The 15,045-nt window shown below is 47.8% G+C and overlaps 1 protein-coding gene across 2 annotated transcripts in view; it reads left to right on the top strand.

Annotated features, from left to right (window-relative positions):
* Positions 1–15,045, top strand: part of LOC144767489 (urotensin-2 receptor-like) — a 211,020-nt gene that overhangs the window by 118,145 nt on the left and 77,830 nt on the right. Inside the window, exon 1 of one of the 2 annotated variants that reach the window (XM_078650901.1) lies at positions 7,141–9,504. The exons of the other annotated variant lie outside the window; for it this stretch is intronic. Coding sequence (XP_078507027.1) covers positions 8,382–9,500 — 1,119 coding nt within the window. The 5' untranslated portion in view covers positions 7,141–8,381 and the 3' untranslated portion in view covers positions 9,501–9,504. Of the gene's footprint in view, positions 1–7,140; positions 9,505–15,045 lie in introns of those variants that run through there. 2 annotated transcript variants of the gene reach the window in all.

The raw sequence follows: 15,045 nt of genomic DNA, 5'->3' as shown, positions 1-15,045 counted from the left end.
TGAACTCCATCCACTCCGGATCTCCAACCGACCCCTGCCCTCACCACGTCTTCAACAAGGCCGACTCCGTCATCGCGCCCCACCTACGGGATATCATCAACACCTCCTTCGACACCGCTACCTTCCCGGAGAGCTGGAAGCATGCCGAACTCAGCGCTCTACTGAAGAAACCATCAGCGGACCCCACCGAACTCAAAAACTACCGCCCCATCTCGCTCCTCCCGTTCCTGGCCAAAGTCATCGAGAAGACCGTCAACAAGCAGCTGGCCGCCTTCCTCGAGACGAATGGATCCCTCGACCACTCGCAGTCTGGCTTCCGGGCCAACCACAGCACCGAGACCGCCCTCATTGCAGCCACCAATGACATCCGAGCCCTGCTCGACAACGGGGAAACAGCGGCCCTCATCCTCCTGGACCTCTCCGCGGCATTCGACACTGTCTGCCACCACACCCTAGTGCAGCGCCTCAGCAACGTCGGAATCCAAGAGAAGGCACTAGAATGGATCATCTCCTTCCTCGTTGGAAGGACACAGAGAGTCCACCTCCCCCTGTTCAGATCAGAAGCCACCGAAGTCATCTGCGGCGTTCCCCAAGGCTCCTCGCTCAGCCCCACCCTCTTCAATGTCTACATGAGCCCCCTCGCGGCCATCGCACACCAACACTACCTCAACATCATCTCTTACGCCGATGACACCCAGCTGATCCTCTCCCTCACCAACGACCCCGCCACCGCCAGAGCCAACCTACACGAAGGGATGAAAGACGTAGCCGAGTGGATGATGAACAGCCGCCTGAAACTGAACTCAGACAAGACGAAAGTCCTCATCCTGGGATCTTCACACTCAGCCTGGGATGACTCCTGGTGGCCCCCTGACCTGGGCAGCGCACCCAAACCAACAGACCAAGCACGCAACCTGGTCTTCATCCTGGACTCCTCCCTCTCCATGACCAGACAAGTCAACGCCGTCTCCTCGTCGTGCTTCAACATCCTGCGCATTCTATGTAAGATCTTCCGGTGGATCCCCACCGAGACCAGGAAGACGGTCACCCAGGCCCTCGTCACCAGCCGACTGGACTACGGCAACTCCCTCTACGCCGGAACCACCTCCAAACTCCAGAAAAGACTGCAGCGAATCCAGAACGCCTCAGCAAGACTCGTCCTGGACATCCCCCGACAAAGCCACATCTCCGGACACCTGAGAGACCTGCACTGGCTCCCGGTCAACAAGAGAATCACGTTCCGACTCCTCACCCACGCACACAAAGCCCTACACAACCAAGGCCCAAGATACCTCAACAACCGCCTCAACTTCTACACTCCCACCCGCCAGCTTCGATCAACCAACCACGCCCTCGCCGCCGTCCCCCACATCCGAAGAGCCACCACAGTAGGAAGGTCCTTCTCCTACCTAGCCGGCAAGACGTGAAACTCCCTCCCGACCCACCTCCGCCTGACCCAAGACCACCTCGCCTTCAGGAAGCAGCTCAAGACCTGGCTGTTCGAGCAGTAGCGGACCTCCCCTCCCCTAGCGCCTTGAGACCCTTCGGGTGAGTAGCGCGCTTTATAAATGCTTTGATTGATTGATTGATTGGATCAAGCAAGTGGCAAAGCAAGGCCTTATGCGACGAGTAGGTCTAGCGTTTAGTTTCATTACATAGAACTACAATTCCCAGAATGCACTGGCCCATCACTGGAAAAATTCGTAAGGCACGGCATTGTGTTGTCGACAACAGGAGTCGTTAGGCTAAGCAGATGCTCAGCTCGTGTCCAGCACAGAGGGACCTTCTTTCCGTGTGGGTAGAAGACGACGGGAGAGCAGCGAGTCTGCAACCGCCAGACATACATACAGACTGACTTTTTCAGAAAGCTGTGATCGCCTTCCAGCTGTTTTCGGGAAGCCCTCACTGTTGGGCTCTGTTCCCCTCCTGTTCTCCAGCCCAGTGCCCTCAACCAGCCGCAGAGAGCGAGGCCCAGACGCTGAAGGCCGAGGGCCAGGTGAAGAGACAGCGGGGGACCTCGTAACGAGAGCGGCCGGCTGCAGAGCGGCCCTGTCCACGGGAGGCGGCTTTTAATAGAGTGTGTGTGTGTCAAGGGAGGGGAATGCGGCTGCCGGGGAGCCTCCCTGCCCCAGGGCTATAGCGGGACCATAGCCCCGCCATTCCTCCCGCCCTTTCATGTCGACTTCCATGACATGTCGACCTCTTTGATCACATAGAGAAGCAGAAGGCCCGCCCGAAGAAACCCAGCTACCTGGAGCGAGTGCTAAAACTCTCTGGCGTAAATACAGTCTGTAGGAGTAAATCAGTTCTGTGCACCGAGCCCCACGCTGGAGAAGGGAAACGCACCCTCGCCAGACGTTTTGGGGAAATATTCCAGAAACATGCATTGCCCTCGAAGTTCGTATTGAACGTGCATTACTCTTTCATGCGAAATGACTGATAATTAATTTCACGATTACTCCTGCTTGCGTAGGAATTACTGATAATTAATTTCAGGATTACTCCTGCTTGCGTAAACTGATAATGGGGGAGCATATTTAGCAGGCTCGAGCAGCTGCTCGCCATGAATGTGCTGCTGCATTTAGTGCTGTTTCTTAAAATGCATCCTCATGTTCATTTTGGAAGCGAGCGTGCATTTTGCGCTAAGAAAATAGCTCTAAATGCCGGTAGTAAATTGGTGGAAAATCCTACCCAAGAGTATATTTAGCATGCATGAGTGGTAGCTCGTGCTCGCTAAATCGTGTTTTAATGCAGTTTGCGCTATTTCTTGGTTCAAATGCATCCTTGCACCCATTTTTGACACAACGGTGCATTTTTGCTCTAAGAAATAGTGCTAAACACAGAGGGGCATATTATCAAGAAAGGCGTTAGAATTTTCGTCTCTTTAGCTACAGGAAACTGTCGCTAAAGTGGCGATAATGGGCTTGATAATATACCCTGGAGAATTCCCATAGAAGCCCATGTTCACACCAGAACCTGGACTTCTCTGGGAATTCACAAGGGCGTATTATCAAGCCCATTATCGCCACTTTAGCGGCAGTTTCCTGCCGCTAAAGCACTGATAATTTTAACGCCGGCCTTGATAATATGGCCCAGAATTACTCTACTTCAGTAAGTGAAGCTTAATCTTGCCAATTTTTGGGGTAATTCCTCGTAATTACGCTACACAGAATTATGCGAGGTAAAAGTCAAATATAGTAATAAGCAAAGGCAAAGGGATCAATCAAACTATGCAAAGTGCCTCCCACTGCGAGCCAAAGTGTCACCTCGTTTTTCGTAACTTTTGATCAGTTTGTTCTAGAAATAATTTTTTTTATTTAAAACTGCAGATTTTGCAACATGATTATGTGGCGAATGCAACAAACCCATATTTATGTGGAAAATGCAAATGCCGCAAAATCGCATAATTTCAGTGGCCTACTTATAATCCACTATTTTTAATCTTCCTCTGCTTTTTCATGATTGTGCAAAAACCTGTTTGAAAATTGTAAAGCGCTATGACACCCATGAGCTGGGTCAAGTTTGTGCAACAAAAAACGAAATCATAAACAGACAAATAAATAAATAAAACATCTGTATTCAATGGAGGTGTCGGAGTAAGCAACCTTGTTTGGCCTGCTAAAGGGTTGTAAAGCTTCCCAGCCTCAAACGGAAACCCCGCCACTGCATTGCCGAGTTTAAAGGCAATGGCGTCTTTAGGCGCTTTGGGCACCTTGCGAGTCTTGGCTTAAGGGCTGAGATGCCTCTAAGGTGGGGAAAGAGGTACTTGAGAGAGCAGTGCATAGAACCCAGAAGTCCTCCATATGTTGAGACTTTGGCATCTGATCCTGAGCTACTCCTGGCTCTATAGCTGGCATCATCGTGGCTGGTTACTGAACATGTCTTTTATACTTTTACAATGCACAATCAGTTGTAGGTTAAAAATGCTAGAGAAGCAGTTGTTTTTGGTCTTTTTCCCCGAAATGGACATGGTCCCTCCCTTTTTTACTACATTTGTGAATGTTTCTGCCCCAGCTGAGACTTCCTTGATTCTTGTGGCTCTACCCACCGCTGCTTTGGGACCGTATGTATCTATGTGGTGTTTCTCTGTGTGTGTGTGTGGTATTTCTAGCTGACAGGCAGCGGAGCGCTGATAGGGTCAAAGAAAAGCGTAAAGTCAATGAGTGATAGGAGAGGTAGATGGTTTGTGGACTGTTAATGCATTGTGATGTAGTGTTCTTTAAAGAGGCGAGTCTTGATGGAAACAGGGATGTTGTTCCACATCCTAGGTGCATTGATGGAAGAGACCTTGTTTTTTCTTTATTTACACTTAGTCTGCAGCCTCGTGGTGTACTGGCTGCAAGTATGCCAAGAACCACTAGACATGGTGAGCTTATCTGCATGATAGAGGTGCAGGTCGTAATGGCGTTGTAAATAAAACTGTATCTTTCTTGGGTTAATAATAGTCACTCGGAGGACCACTGCTCTACAAGGACATTTGAAGATTCCAAGTTGGTGCCTCTTGGGTCTAGTAGGGCTGGGGCACGAGCCTTTTAGATTGTTCACAAAGGCAGCCCTTTCGCCTGATACCTGCATTCTGAAGCATCTGTTAGTGTGGTTTTTTTTTTTTTTTTTACACAGGATACTTACAGACCATCTATGTAGTCCAGTGAGTCCGCTCTTATAAGCAGCATTAACTTCTGTCTCTTGATGCAACTGGGGACTGGATCCGAAATTTAAAACAACACATCTCCGGCACAACCTACCCTGTTTCAATATCCACACCTCCTTCAGCACAAGGTCAGATCTCAGTGCCCATGAAGGCCTACCATTGAGCCTCACTAAGTCTTCTGAAGGTCTCCAGAGCGCAGCTGACTTTTCAGGATGACATTCTGTTTTCCTCATAGGCTCTCAGTTCATGAACCACCTCCCTCCTCCCCCCTCTGATCCAGGCCACACCTTTTTCAGTTTAAAAGCACAGCTCCACACCCTCCTTACTCAGAGCTATCCATGCTTGGCTCCAAGGTCAGTATCAAATGAATATGCAATTCTTCCTGTTGCTAGCATGTACCCTGCAGTACAGGGGGCACATATAGAACAATGATGTCACCAGATGTGCTGTGTACATATTCTTCAATAAATTCAATTTTGGACAATCTAAATCCACAAACCATTGTGCTGTTCAAATCACTAATATATATATAGATACATACATATATAGTCGTCATACAGCGCCAAAGTTATTAGCAACACAAAAAATGCATTTTCTATGGAAACACAATCCTAACTATATCTACTTAGTGTCGACTGCCACGGGGTTATATATCAGCGCCAGGGTTGGTGGGCCAATAGTTTATCACTGCTTTTTTCTTTCCATTCTTTAAACCTTTTAGATTTTTTAATCATCTCAGTGTGTTTGAAGTACGTTTTTATTTCATTGATTCAAAATCAATATTAAATGTATTTGTGCTAATATTAATCATGTTATACTGTGACGCATATGAAAACTAAAGAAGTATGCCTGTTCTAAGTGCGCCTGCCTCTAAGCAAGCACCCAATTAGAAATATTTGTGATAACATTTTATTTGGTTTCAAATGACCTCCACGTTTAGGCAGTGGCATTTTTTCTTCATTTTATTTGTGAGCCACAGGCTTGCAATTTTGTTTTATTTGCTTTTCACTTGGGTTGTGTTGTGATGTAACTTCAAAGTTCTTGGTGCAGTCTACTGTTTTTGTGTGAAAAATTACTAGTTCTATTAACAAAAAAATTGTGCCTTAGAATGAAAGACAATTTTTTCCTAAAAACAAATACATCCCAGTTTTACTGTAAGAAGAGAGCAACTAGTGTCCGAAGTGACTATGGAAACATAAAACGCATTTCTCATTTCTTGTAGACAGAACTTGTAATGTGTGTCGTAGGAATAAAAGTTTGTACTGCGGTTTTGATTTATGGTCTGTAAATAATCACTTTGGCATTTTCATATCAAAAGCACGGGAGGGGTAAGAAAAAATGGGTTGGTTACAGATGGGGACTCAAGAGACAGATCGGAAAAGAGGGAAAGCAAAATATTAGAAAAAACAATAAAGAGGGAGGAAGAAAAATTTGACAGAGATGGGAAAGAGAAAAAGTATAAAACGTCTGGGACTGCGGGCTAAAATGACAGCGATACCGAATGCAAATTGAGACCATCAGAGTCAGACTGAGAGAGTAAAAAATACATGAAAATTGAAAGAAATTTAAGAATGCAGTGAATGAATAAGAAAACGAAATACTGAAGGAATGTCAGAGACATGGAATATAATGAAAAGAAAAGAGATAGAAAGAAAGAAAGAAAGGAAAAGAAAGGCTATTGTGAATTAGACAGCGAGCAAAATGGATACTGGTAAATCACCCCAAAATGGAAACACAAATTGAAAGAGGAGTAGAAAGAAATATAGAAAGTGCGATAGAAAGTGGGGTAGGGAAATTAGGCATGCAAAAACAAATAAGAGGAAAAGGGAAAGAAAGAATAGACAGTGACAGAAAAATGCAAAATGAGGAAAGAAGTATGGAGAGAAAGAAGGCAGGAAACTAGCAAAATGAGTAAGATAGATGTAAGTAAAATGAATGAAAAAATAAAGAGGGAGGCAGAATAAATAGTCAAAGAATAACCATAGGAAGGTCAGTTAGGGATACATTTTTAGAAAGAAAAGGGAAGAGGGAGGGAGAGTTGGGGAAAAGAATACGAGATAAAATGCAGAGGGAAGTAAAATGTGGGAATATAAATTCAAGTGGGAGCAACAGACAAATAGTGATATAGCAATAGATATAAAGAAATGTAGCAAAGGAGAAGAGAGAGAAAGACCATAGCCCTTGAGAACAGACAGAGTGAAAGAGGGAGGGGCCCCGAGAGGTGAGTGGGGGCAGGAGCTGTTTGGAAAGAGCTCTTGAAATACCAGTATTAGCAGGGTGCAAGGAATGTTAACATGAGAATTCACATCCACACTGCAAGAAAACATACAGGGAAAGAGAGAGCCAGGGCAGATGACCGCAGCAGCTCCAGTTGGACAGACCAGCCGCAGGGGTCTGCCGCAGGCGGCAGCGGATAGACGTACAGACCTGTGCCTACAGCACTGAGCTCAGTCTCTTCCACTGCCTCACTCAGGGATCTGCAGCATTTGACTGAGCCCAAGAAAGCCTAGACACACGCTCACATCACTGTACTCTCTTCCATTGGCCGGCCCATGCTTCTGCGGCAGACGACACCACAGGAGATTTCTTCATTGCCTTCAAAAAGGAAGATTCCCCGTGGATGCTACTGGTACTCTTTATCAATATCCCGGCACACCACCCTGTGAGATCAAAGAAGGAATGTGATGGAAATGATTGATTCCTTATGGGAGCATCTCAGTGGAACCCGCGGAAGCAGGTGAGAGTAAAACTGGAGCGCCTTGAAGGGAAGCCGTCTTGGCCATATGTTGCTCCCAGTGATCTGGATTCAAGATGAGGACAAGTCTGGTCTCCCAGTGATCTTCACGTGTGTTTTTTCCTTTCAATGAAGACATCCCATGGTTACGTGATCATACCACCTCTAACAAATTTTTCGGATGGATAAATATCCTCAGTGCAAACCTACGGTACAGACAATCTTTTCATTTTTCTGCTTCCTTGTTGAATTGACAGATCAGAAATGTAACTTTTTAGTGCTGTGGGTGAGAGATGCATCTATTCTAATTTTTTGAAGTCTTCTTTCAAGGGAAGAGAAGGTCTTTACTCCGCTCTTCTTCATTTTTGTTATAGATGATGGTTACACTTTTGTAAAGTTGACTGTAGGGCATTAAGAGTGCATCTGAGCTGTTGTATGGAAAAAGGCACCTGTTAGTCAACTGCCCTGTCAATATTCAAGTACGGCATAATCAAGAAGTATTTTGAAGAAGAGCATCAACCGACTGTGGAAAGTATGGTTGCTTAGATTGAAAGTCAGTAGCCTTGATCTAGCATCCCACCTTACATACAAAGACGAAGGGCATCCCACTGTAGCTACAAAGCCAACAGATCCTGGGGTGCCAACTAATGTAGATATGATGCCGAGAAACGTGGGTGAGCACCCCAAAGTAGATACATAGCCAACAGAATCTGTAACAGATCTCAACACAGACATACAGCAATGAGATGGGAGCAATGTCCCAGGATACACCCGACCATTTACAATACATTCAGTTCTGTGGCAAGGACATTGTGTAAGGCTACCCAGAAGGAGTGGTCTAGAGTGCTATTTCTCGACAGAGAAAATCTGCAATAACAGATGACAGGATACCCACACATTGTCCATAAACACTTCCTCTTCTCTTCTTTGAAATAGGATTGTGGTCGTAGAGCTTAAGTGCAGAATATGGTCATATAAAACCTCTGATCGAGAACCATGGAGGTCATCGCTAATACTTACCTGGAGTTCTATACCAAAAATGTGTCCAGCAACCTATCCAGCCTGAATTCAGTTTCTGCTGATGACCTGATCATGACCTCCGTCATGGGGGTCATCCTGTCCCTAATGTGTGTGGTTGGAGTGGCCGGGAACCTCTACACACTGGTGGTGATGTATGTGTCAGTCTCCAGCTTCACCTCCATGTATGTCCATATCATCAACTTGGCACTAGCTGACCTGCTGTACCTCTCCACCATCCCCTTCATAGTCCACAACAGCTTTGTGAAGGACTGGTACTTCGGCGAGGCCGGCTGCCGGGTGCTGCTGACCCTGGACCTGCTCACCATGCACGCCAGCATCTTCATTCTGACCGTCATGAGCACCGAGCGCTACGTTGCGGTAGCCAAGCCTTTCGACACAGTCAACCGCTCCCGCAGCTATCGCAAGAGCATCGCCCTCGCCATCTGGGTGGTCTCTTTCCTGCTGACGCTGCCCATGATGTTGATGATCCACCAAGAGGAGAGGAGCCTGGACGACGGGAGCATCAGGAAGCTGTGCACCCCGATGTGGAGCGACGAGCAGTACAAGGCCTACCTGACCGTGCTCTTCACCACCAGCATCCTCGCCCCAGGAGTCATCATCGGCTACCTGTACGCGAGGCTGGCAAGGGCCTACTGGGTATCGCAGACCAAGAGCTTCCTCAACCAGGAGCTCCAGCGGTCCCCCAAGCAGAGGGTCATCTTCATGATCTTCATCATTGTCCTGGCCTTCTGGGCCTGCTTCCTGCCCTTCTGGCTCTGGCAGCTGGTGCCGCTCTACAGCCCTGAGGCCGCGCCCATCCCGGTGCGGACGGAGATCTACGTCAACCACCTGGTGACCTGCCTCACCTACAGCAACAGCTGCATCAACCCCTTCCTCTACACGCTGCTGACCCGGAACTACAAGGAGTACCTGCGCAACAGGCAGCGGAGCGGGCCCGGCTCGCTGCACCTGCGCCGGTGGGCCGGACCGGCGGCTAACCAGGTCAGGAGGTCGCTGTCCGGGGGGAGCCAGCAGTGCACGGAGAGTGTGACCGTCAGCCAGCTGAAGGGGCCCTGTGACCGCTTCAAAGCCTGAGCACGTGAGTACCAGAGTGGGCAATGCAGATTCATGATGCATATGTAGACTGTGCTCCGCTATCTTTACAGGGTTTGGGAGAAGCAGATAAACACAAGATGATGTGGAGGGGTGCAGAAATACGGAGAGGCTAGGCCCTGGCCACAACCAGAGACACCGACAGGATAACAAGTACTCACAATTCTGGATACACAAGACAGCTAGGACTCTAGGAGAGAGTTCAAAGGGCAGAATCATAGCAAAACAACACTGAGACCTTTTTCTGCTACCGGCGCTAAGAAAAAGTCTGCATTGATAAAGCGTCTCGCCACTGACATGGCACCGCCAGGAACAAGCTTATATTGCAGAGAGAGCACACTGACCCCTGACCTGCTTAGACCCAACCCACCCGCTTCAATCTCAGAGCACTGAGAAACCACAAGGCGGCGCTGCTTCAGTCGTGACTCTAGCAGCAGTGTCCCGTTAGAGTCTAACGGGACACTGCTGCTAGGAAATACTTCATAGCGCTAATCACACAGACTAGTATTCGTACAATATTATTACACTACTACTCCGCTAAACTGTTTACACTGCAGGACAGAAACATGGCAGGGTACTTCTGGGAAATGTTACACTGCCAAGATGCTGCTAGGAAACTGCTCAGACTGTAAGAAACAAACATGACAGGCTAAACTGGAGTAAATGCAGGGGGTGGTTTCCTTGAGGGCACAGGACTGACCCCAATAACCAATAATAACCAATAACGCTAAACACTAACCTTGGGTTAGGTTGGATTAGCATGCTACCTGCCGTAAATGTGATCTGTCGTAAATACGGGTAGTAAGCAATATATATTTCTAATTACAATGTAGCACCAGTGCTGGCTTTAGGGCGGCACAGCCGGTGCTGTCGCACTGGGGGCCAAGGACAAGGGGGCGCTCTCTGGACGACCGGCTGAAGGACATTGGAGCAGCCTGCTCAGACCCGTGTGTGCGGCATTTTTCGAAGGAGAATTGCAACAGTGTGATAACTCTGGTGGTTAATGCATTTGATGGAGAGATCTGCAATGTGTCTAGTACCAGTTTTGATTCGTGGTAGAGTAGCAATAAGGGCTAATGTTCCTACTGGAAAGCACAAGGTGTAGGGTCACCAGACGACCAGGATGTCCCAGGACAGTCCCGGTTCTTTTCAGCAGCTGCCCGGCAGATTTCAGCAAGTTTGTCTGGTGTCCCAGTTTTCAGAGAGGGTCGACTGAGAACAGAGAAAAAGCACGTTTGTATGTGTTCCAAAGCAGGACTAGTTAGCAGCTTTTATCAGAAAGCAATTTTAATTACAGATGTGATAGTGCGTTTAAAAATTGCACTTTATTAATGTCCTTAGTGCCTCATCTATTTTTCTATGTTGATGAGCGCTCACATTGTGTGCTCCTTGGCTGATGAAAAATTGTAGTCCATCCTCTATTTTAATAAAATGTGACAGTGTTTTTTTGGTTTTTTTTTATATACGGTCACACTAACAAGGTTTTTGCATGCAGGTCAAAGATTAGTATTTTATGTAGACAGGTCAGTAATTGCTTTTGTGACAGAGATACTTTTGTTACTCGCAGATCATAAAACCAATCCTCCTAATATAGCACATTGGCTTATGAACTGACATCAAAGCGCTGCATGCAGATTGAAAATTGAAAGGGCCTGGTTTAGAACCTTAGTGTGTTTTTTACCCTCACTTTCGTTCTTCTAAGGTTGCTAAAATGGTTCCTTTGGGTAGCAAAACAATTCTGTTCGTATGACACCTCATTGTTCTACGTTTAGGAGGAGTATTTTTCAACACATTGCATCTGGTTTGCATCACACCTGGTGCAAAGTTTTGTTTTGGGACTCACTTTCGAGCACAAATCCTTTATTTGTGCTGCACGTCAGCCCTAAAGTAACAGAAAGCATTACTATGCACTACTTTACATCAAGGCGGCGTACCATGGGTGGAACACGAGTGCCCCCATGCACTCAGCCATTGAATTTGACACTAATCCCTATCTGTTCTTCATTCAGTGTATATACGTGCTACAAAAGTAAGCCGTTGAACCTCCTGAATCATCAGAGGGGTGTTCGTTTACTTAGTATTTTAGTGTTACTAATACTTCTTGACTGCTATTCTGCCTGGTTTTCATCGTTGTATTCTATTTTGACACATAACCTCTACCTCGGAACCTCAGAGATAGTCTTATGAGCGTTGACCCCAGAGGCAGGAGCACAGCTGCATGGACATTATTCCCCTTCAGTGTTAGGGATTACTTGGGAAATTAGAGCTTTTAGAAATTTTTTATAACTTATCTTGGCTGGGGTCCTGCAGATTTTGTAACACTAAAGATTTACAAATAGCACGATAAAACAAAACAGGCACTGACAACCCCAAAAAGATGCTTACAAAATCCCAAGCTATTGGTTATGCGCATGCTTGTTTAATAGTGTAACCTATGTGATATGTGCATATGATGTATTGTGTGTGTATAGTGTTGCTAAATGAATGCAAACAAATAAGATACTTGAGTGGTGCAGTGACTCACGTGAGTCGGAGCCTGACTTTTCCATTTAGCCAGAATGTGTGATCCTAGACTGCACATTTTTTCTCCCTGTGCCTTATTTCCTTTGACTGCAAAAAATGTAAAAGACTGGAATGTACACTGAACAAACAATTAGGCATTTAAAAAAATGTATATTAGTCTTTGCCAGTCTCAGCAGGGAAACCAATAAATGAATGGCCATGACATCCCTCTTTACCCTCCTGAGCATGTCTAATTCACATTGTTGGACAGTGGGAGCCCTGGAGAAGCCTAACGCGTTAGCAGGGTTGCTAAACACAGCACATGCCCTTCACCTTTCACAACCTTTGCCATTCCTTGGCAATAAGCGGCTGACGTTGCCCAAGCCCCAGCAGCCTTTTAGAGGCACTGGCCGAACGGAAATTCCAGGAACACATCAGATTCTTTCATAGGTTGGTACCTCCCTTCCTTGGTAGGTTCCGTTGTATGGTAGGGCTGAGACCGAGTCAGCCACTAGGCAGGCACTCCTTACATTTGGATGAGACGGGCCCACCCCAGTGCTGTCTTAACACAGGGGTATGCTGTGCAGTTGCCCAGGGGTCCCACAAGTATAGGGGTCCCCTGTAGACCATAATTTACCACCAATTTTCCATTAAACATTTTTATTCTTGTGAGTGGTTGGTAAGCAGGACCCAGTGCACGGCTTTGCCCGGAGGCCTATAATGCTGTTAAGACGGCCCTGTCCCCACTCATACGGTCTTTCCACAGTCACTACTCTGTTAGAGAAACAGCTTAGTGGCCTAATACTCCTCCTGCAGAGATCTGCATTTTATCAACAAAACTCTGATTCAAATCCTGTTAGAATAGTCTGGTTGGTTACTATGTTTGCTGTGTAAATCTGCCTCTAACCAAAACATCACCAGTGTAAATCCCGGGTTATCTGGGCCTTAACAGGCCTATCAGCCTTTTAATAAAACAGTACAGTGTGTCTGCTATACCTCTAATGGGACCCTCCAGCCTGCTTGTCTGCTCTGGGACAGCCCTAGCGCTTTTCTGCTGGGCTCCAAGGCATGTCTGCTATACCTCTAATGGGACCCTCCAGCCTGCTTGTCTGCTCTGGGCCACCCCTAACACTTCTGCTGGGCTCTAATGCGTGTCTGCTATACCTTTAATGGGACCCTCCAGCCTGCTTGTCTGCTCTGGGACAGCCCTAGCGCTTTTCTGCTGGGCTCCACGGCATGTCTACTATACCTCTAATGGGACCCTCCAGCCTGCTTGTCTGCTTTGTGCCACCCCTAACACTTCTTCTGGGCTCTAATGTGTGTCAGCTATACCTTTAATGGGACCCTCCAGCCTGCTTGTCGGCTCTGGGACAGTCCTAGCGCTGTTCTGCTGGGCTCTGCGGAGTGTCTGCTATCCCTTTATGGGACCCTTCTGGCTCTTGTCGGCTCCGGGATGGCTCTAGTACTTTTTTGCTGGGCTCTACGGCTTGTCTACCATACCTCTGATGGGACCCTCCAGGCTCTTGTCTGCTCCAGGACTGCTCTAGCACTTTTCTGCTGGGCTCTACGGTGTGTCTGCTATACCTCTAATGGGATCCTCCAGGCTTTTGTCTGCTCCGTGACAGCCCTAGCAGTCTTCTGCTGGGCTGTACGGCGTGTCTACTATACCTCTAATGGGACCTTCCAGGCTCATGTCTGCTCTGGGACGGCCCTAGCACTTTTCTGCTGGGCTCTACAGCATGTCTATTATACCTCTAATGAGATACTCCAGGCTCTTGTCTGCTCATGGACTCCTCTAGCACTCTTCTGCAGGGCTCTACAGCATGTCTATTATACCTCTAATGGGACCCTCGAGGCTCATGTCTGCTCATGGACTCCTCTAGCACTCTTCTGCAGGGCTCTAGGACGTGTCTGCTATACCTTTAATGGGACCCTCCAGGCTCTTGTACTCTCTGGGGCGGCCCTCACAGTGTTCTCCTGGGCTCTATGGCGTGTCTGCTATACCTGTAATGGGACCCTTCAGGCTCTTGTACTCTCAGGGGCAGCCCAAGCACTCTTCTGCTGGGCTCTACGGCTTATCTGCTAGAGGACCCTCCAGGCTCTTGTCTGCTCTGGGAAGGCTTAGCACAATTATGCTGATCTCTGCGTCGTGTCTGCTATACCTTTAATGGGACCCCCCAGGCACTTGCCAGCTCTGGGACGGCCCTAGCACTCTTCTGCTGGGCTCTACAGTGTGTCTGCTATACCTTTAAAGGGACCCTCAGGGCTCTTGTCTGCTCCGGGAAGGCATTAGCACTCTTCTGCTGGGCTCTATGGCGTGTGTGCTAGACCTTTAATGAGACCCTTCAGGCTTTTGTCTGCTCCGGGACAGCCCTAGCGGTCTTCTGCTGGGCTCTACGACGTGTCTGCTATACTTTTAATTGGACCCTCCAGGCTCTTGTCTGTGCCGGGACGGCCCTAGCAGTCTTCTGCTGGGCTCTACGGCGTGTCTGCTATACCTTTAATGGGACCCTCCAGGCTCTTGTCTGTGCCGGGACAGCCCTAGCAGTCTTCTACTGGGCTCTACGCCCTGTCTGCTATACCTTTAATGGGACCCTCCAGGCTCTTGTCTGCTCTGGGACAGCCCTAGCAGTCTTCTGCTGGGCTCTATGGCGTGTCTGCAATACCTTTAATAGGACCCTTCCGACTCGTGTCCACTATGGAACAGCCCTAGCAGTCTTCTGCTAGGCTCTATAGGGTGTCTGCTATGGGACCCTCCAGCCTATTGTCTGCTCCGGGACAGCCCCAGTAGTCTTCTTCTGGGTTCTATAGCGTGTCTGCTATGGGACCCTCCAGCATATTGTCTGCTCCAGGACGGCCCTAGCAGTCTTCTGCCGGGCTCTATGGCATGGGTGCTAAACTTGTAATGGTACCTTCCAAACCCTTGTCCACTATGGGACGGCCCTAGCAGTCTTCTGCCGGGCTCTATGGTGTGGGTGCTATAGCTGTAATGGTACCCTCCAGACTCTTGTCCACTATGGGACGG

The sequence above is a fragment of the Lissotriton helveticus genome, chromosome 7 (genome assembly GCF_964261635.1).
Source record: "Lissotriton helveticus chromosome 7, aLisHel1.1, whole genome shotgun sequence".
Lineage (NCBI taxonomy): Eukaryota > Metazoa > Chordata > Amphibia > Caudata > Salamandridae > Lissotriton > Lissotriton helveticus.
The sequence above is the reverse complement of the archived record's forward strand: the minus strand, read 5'-3'. Positions and strand labels throughout refer to the sequence as shown.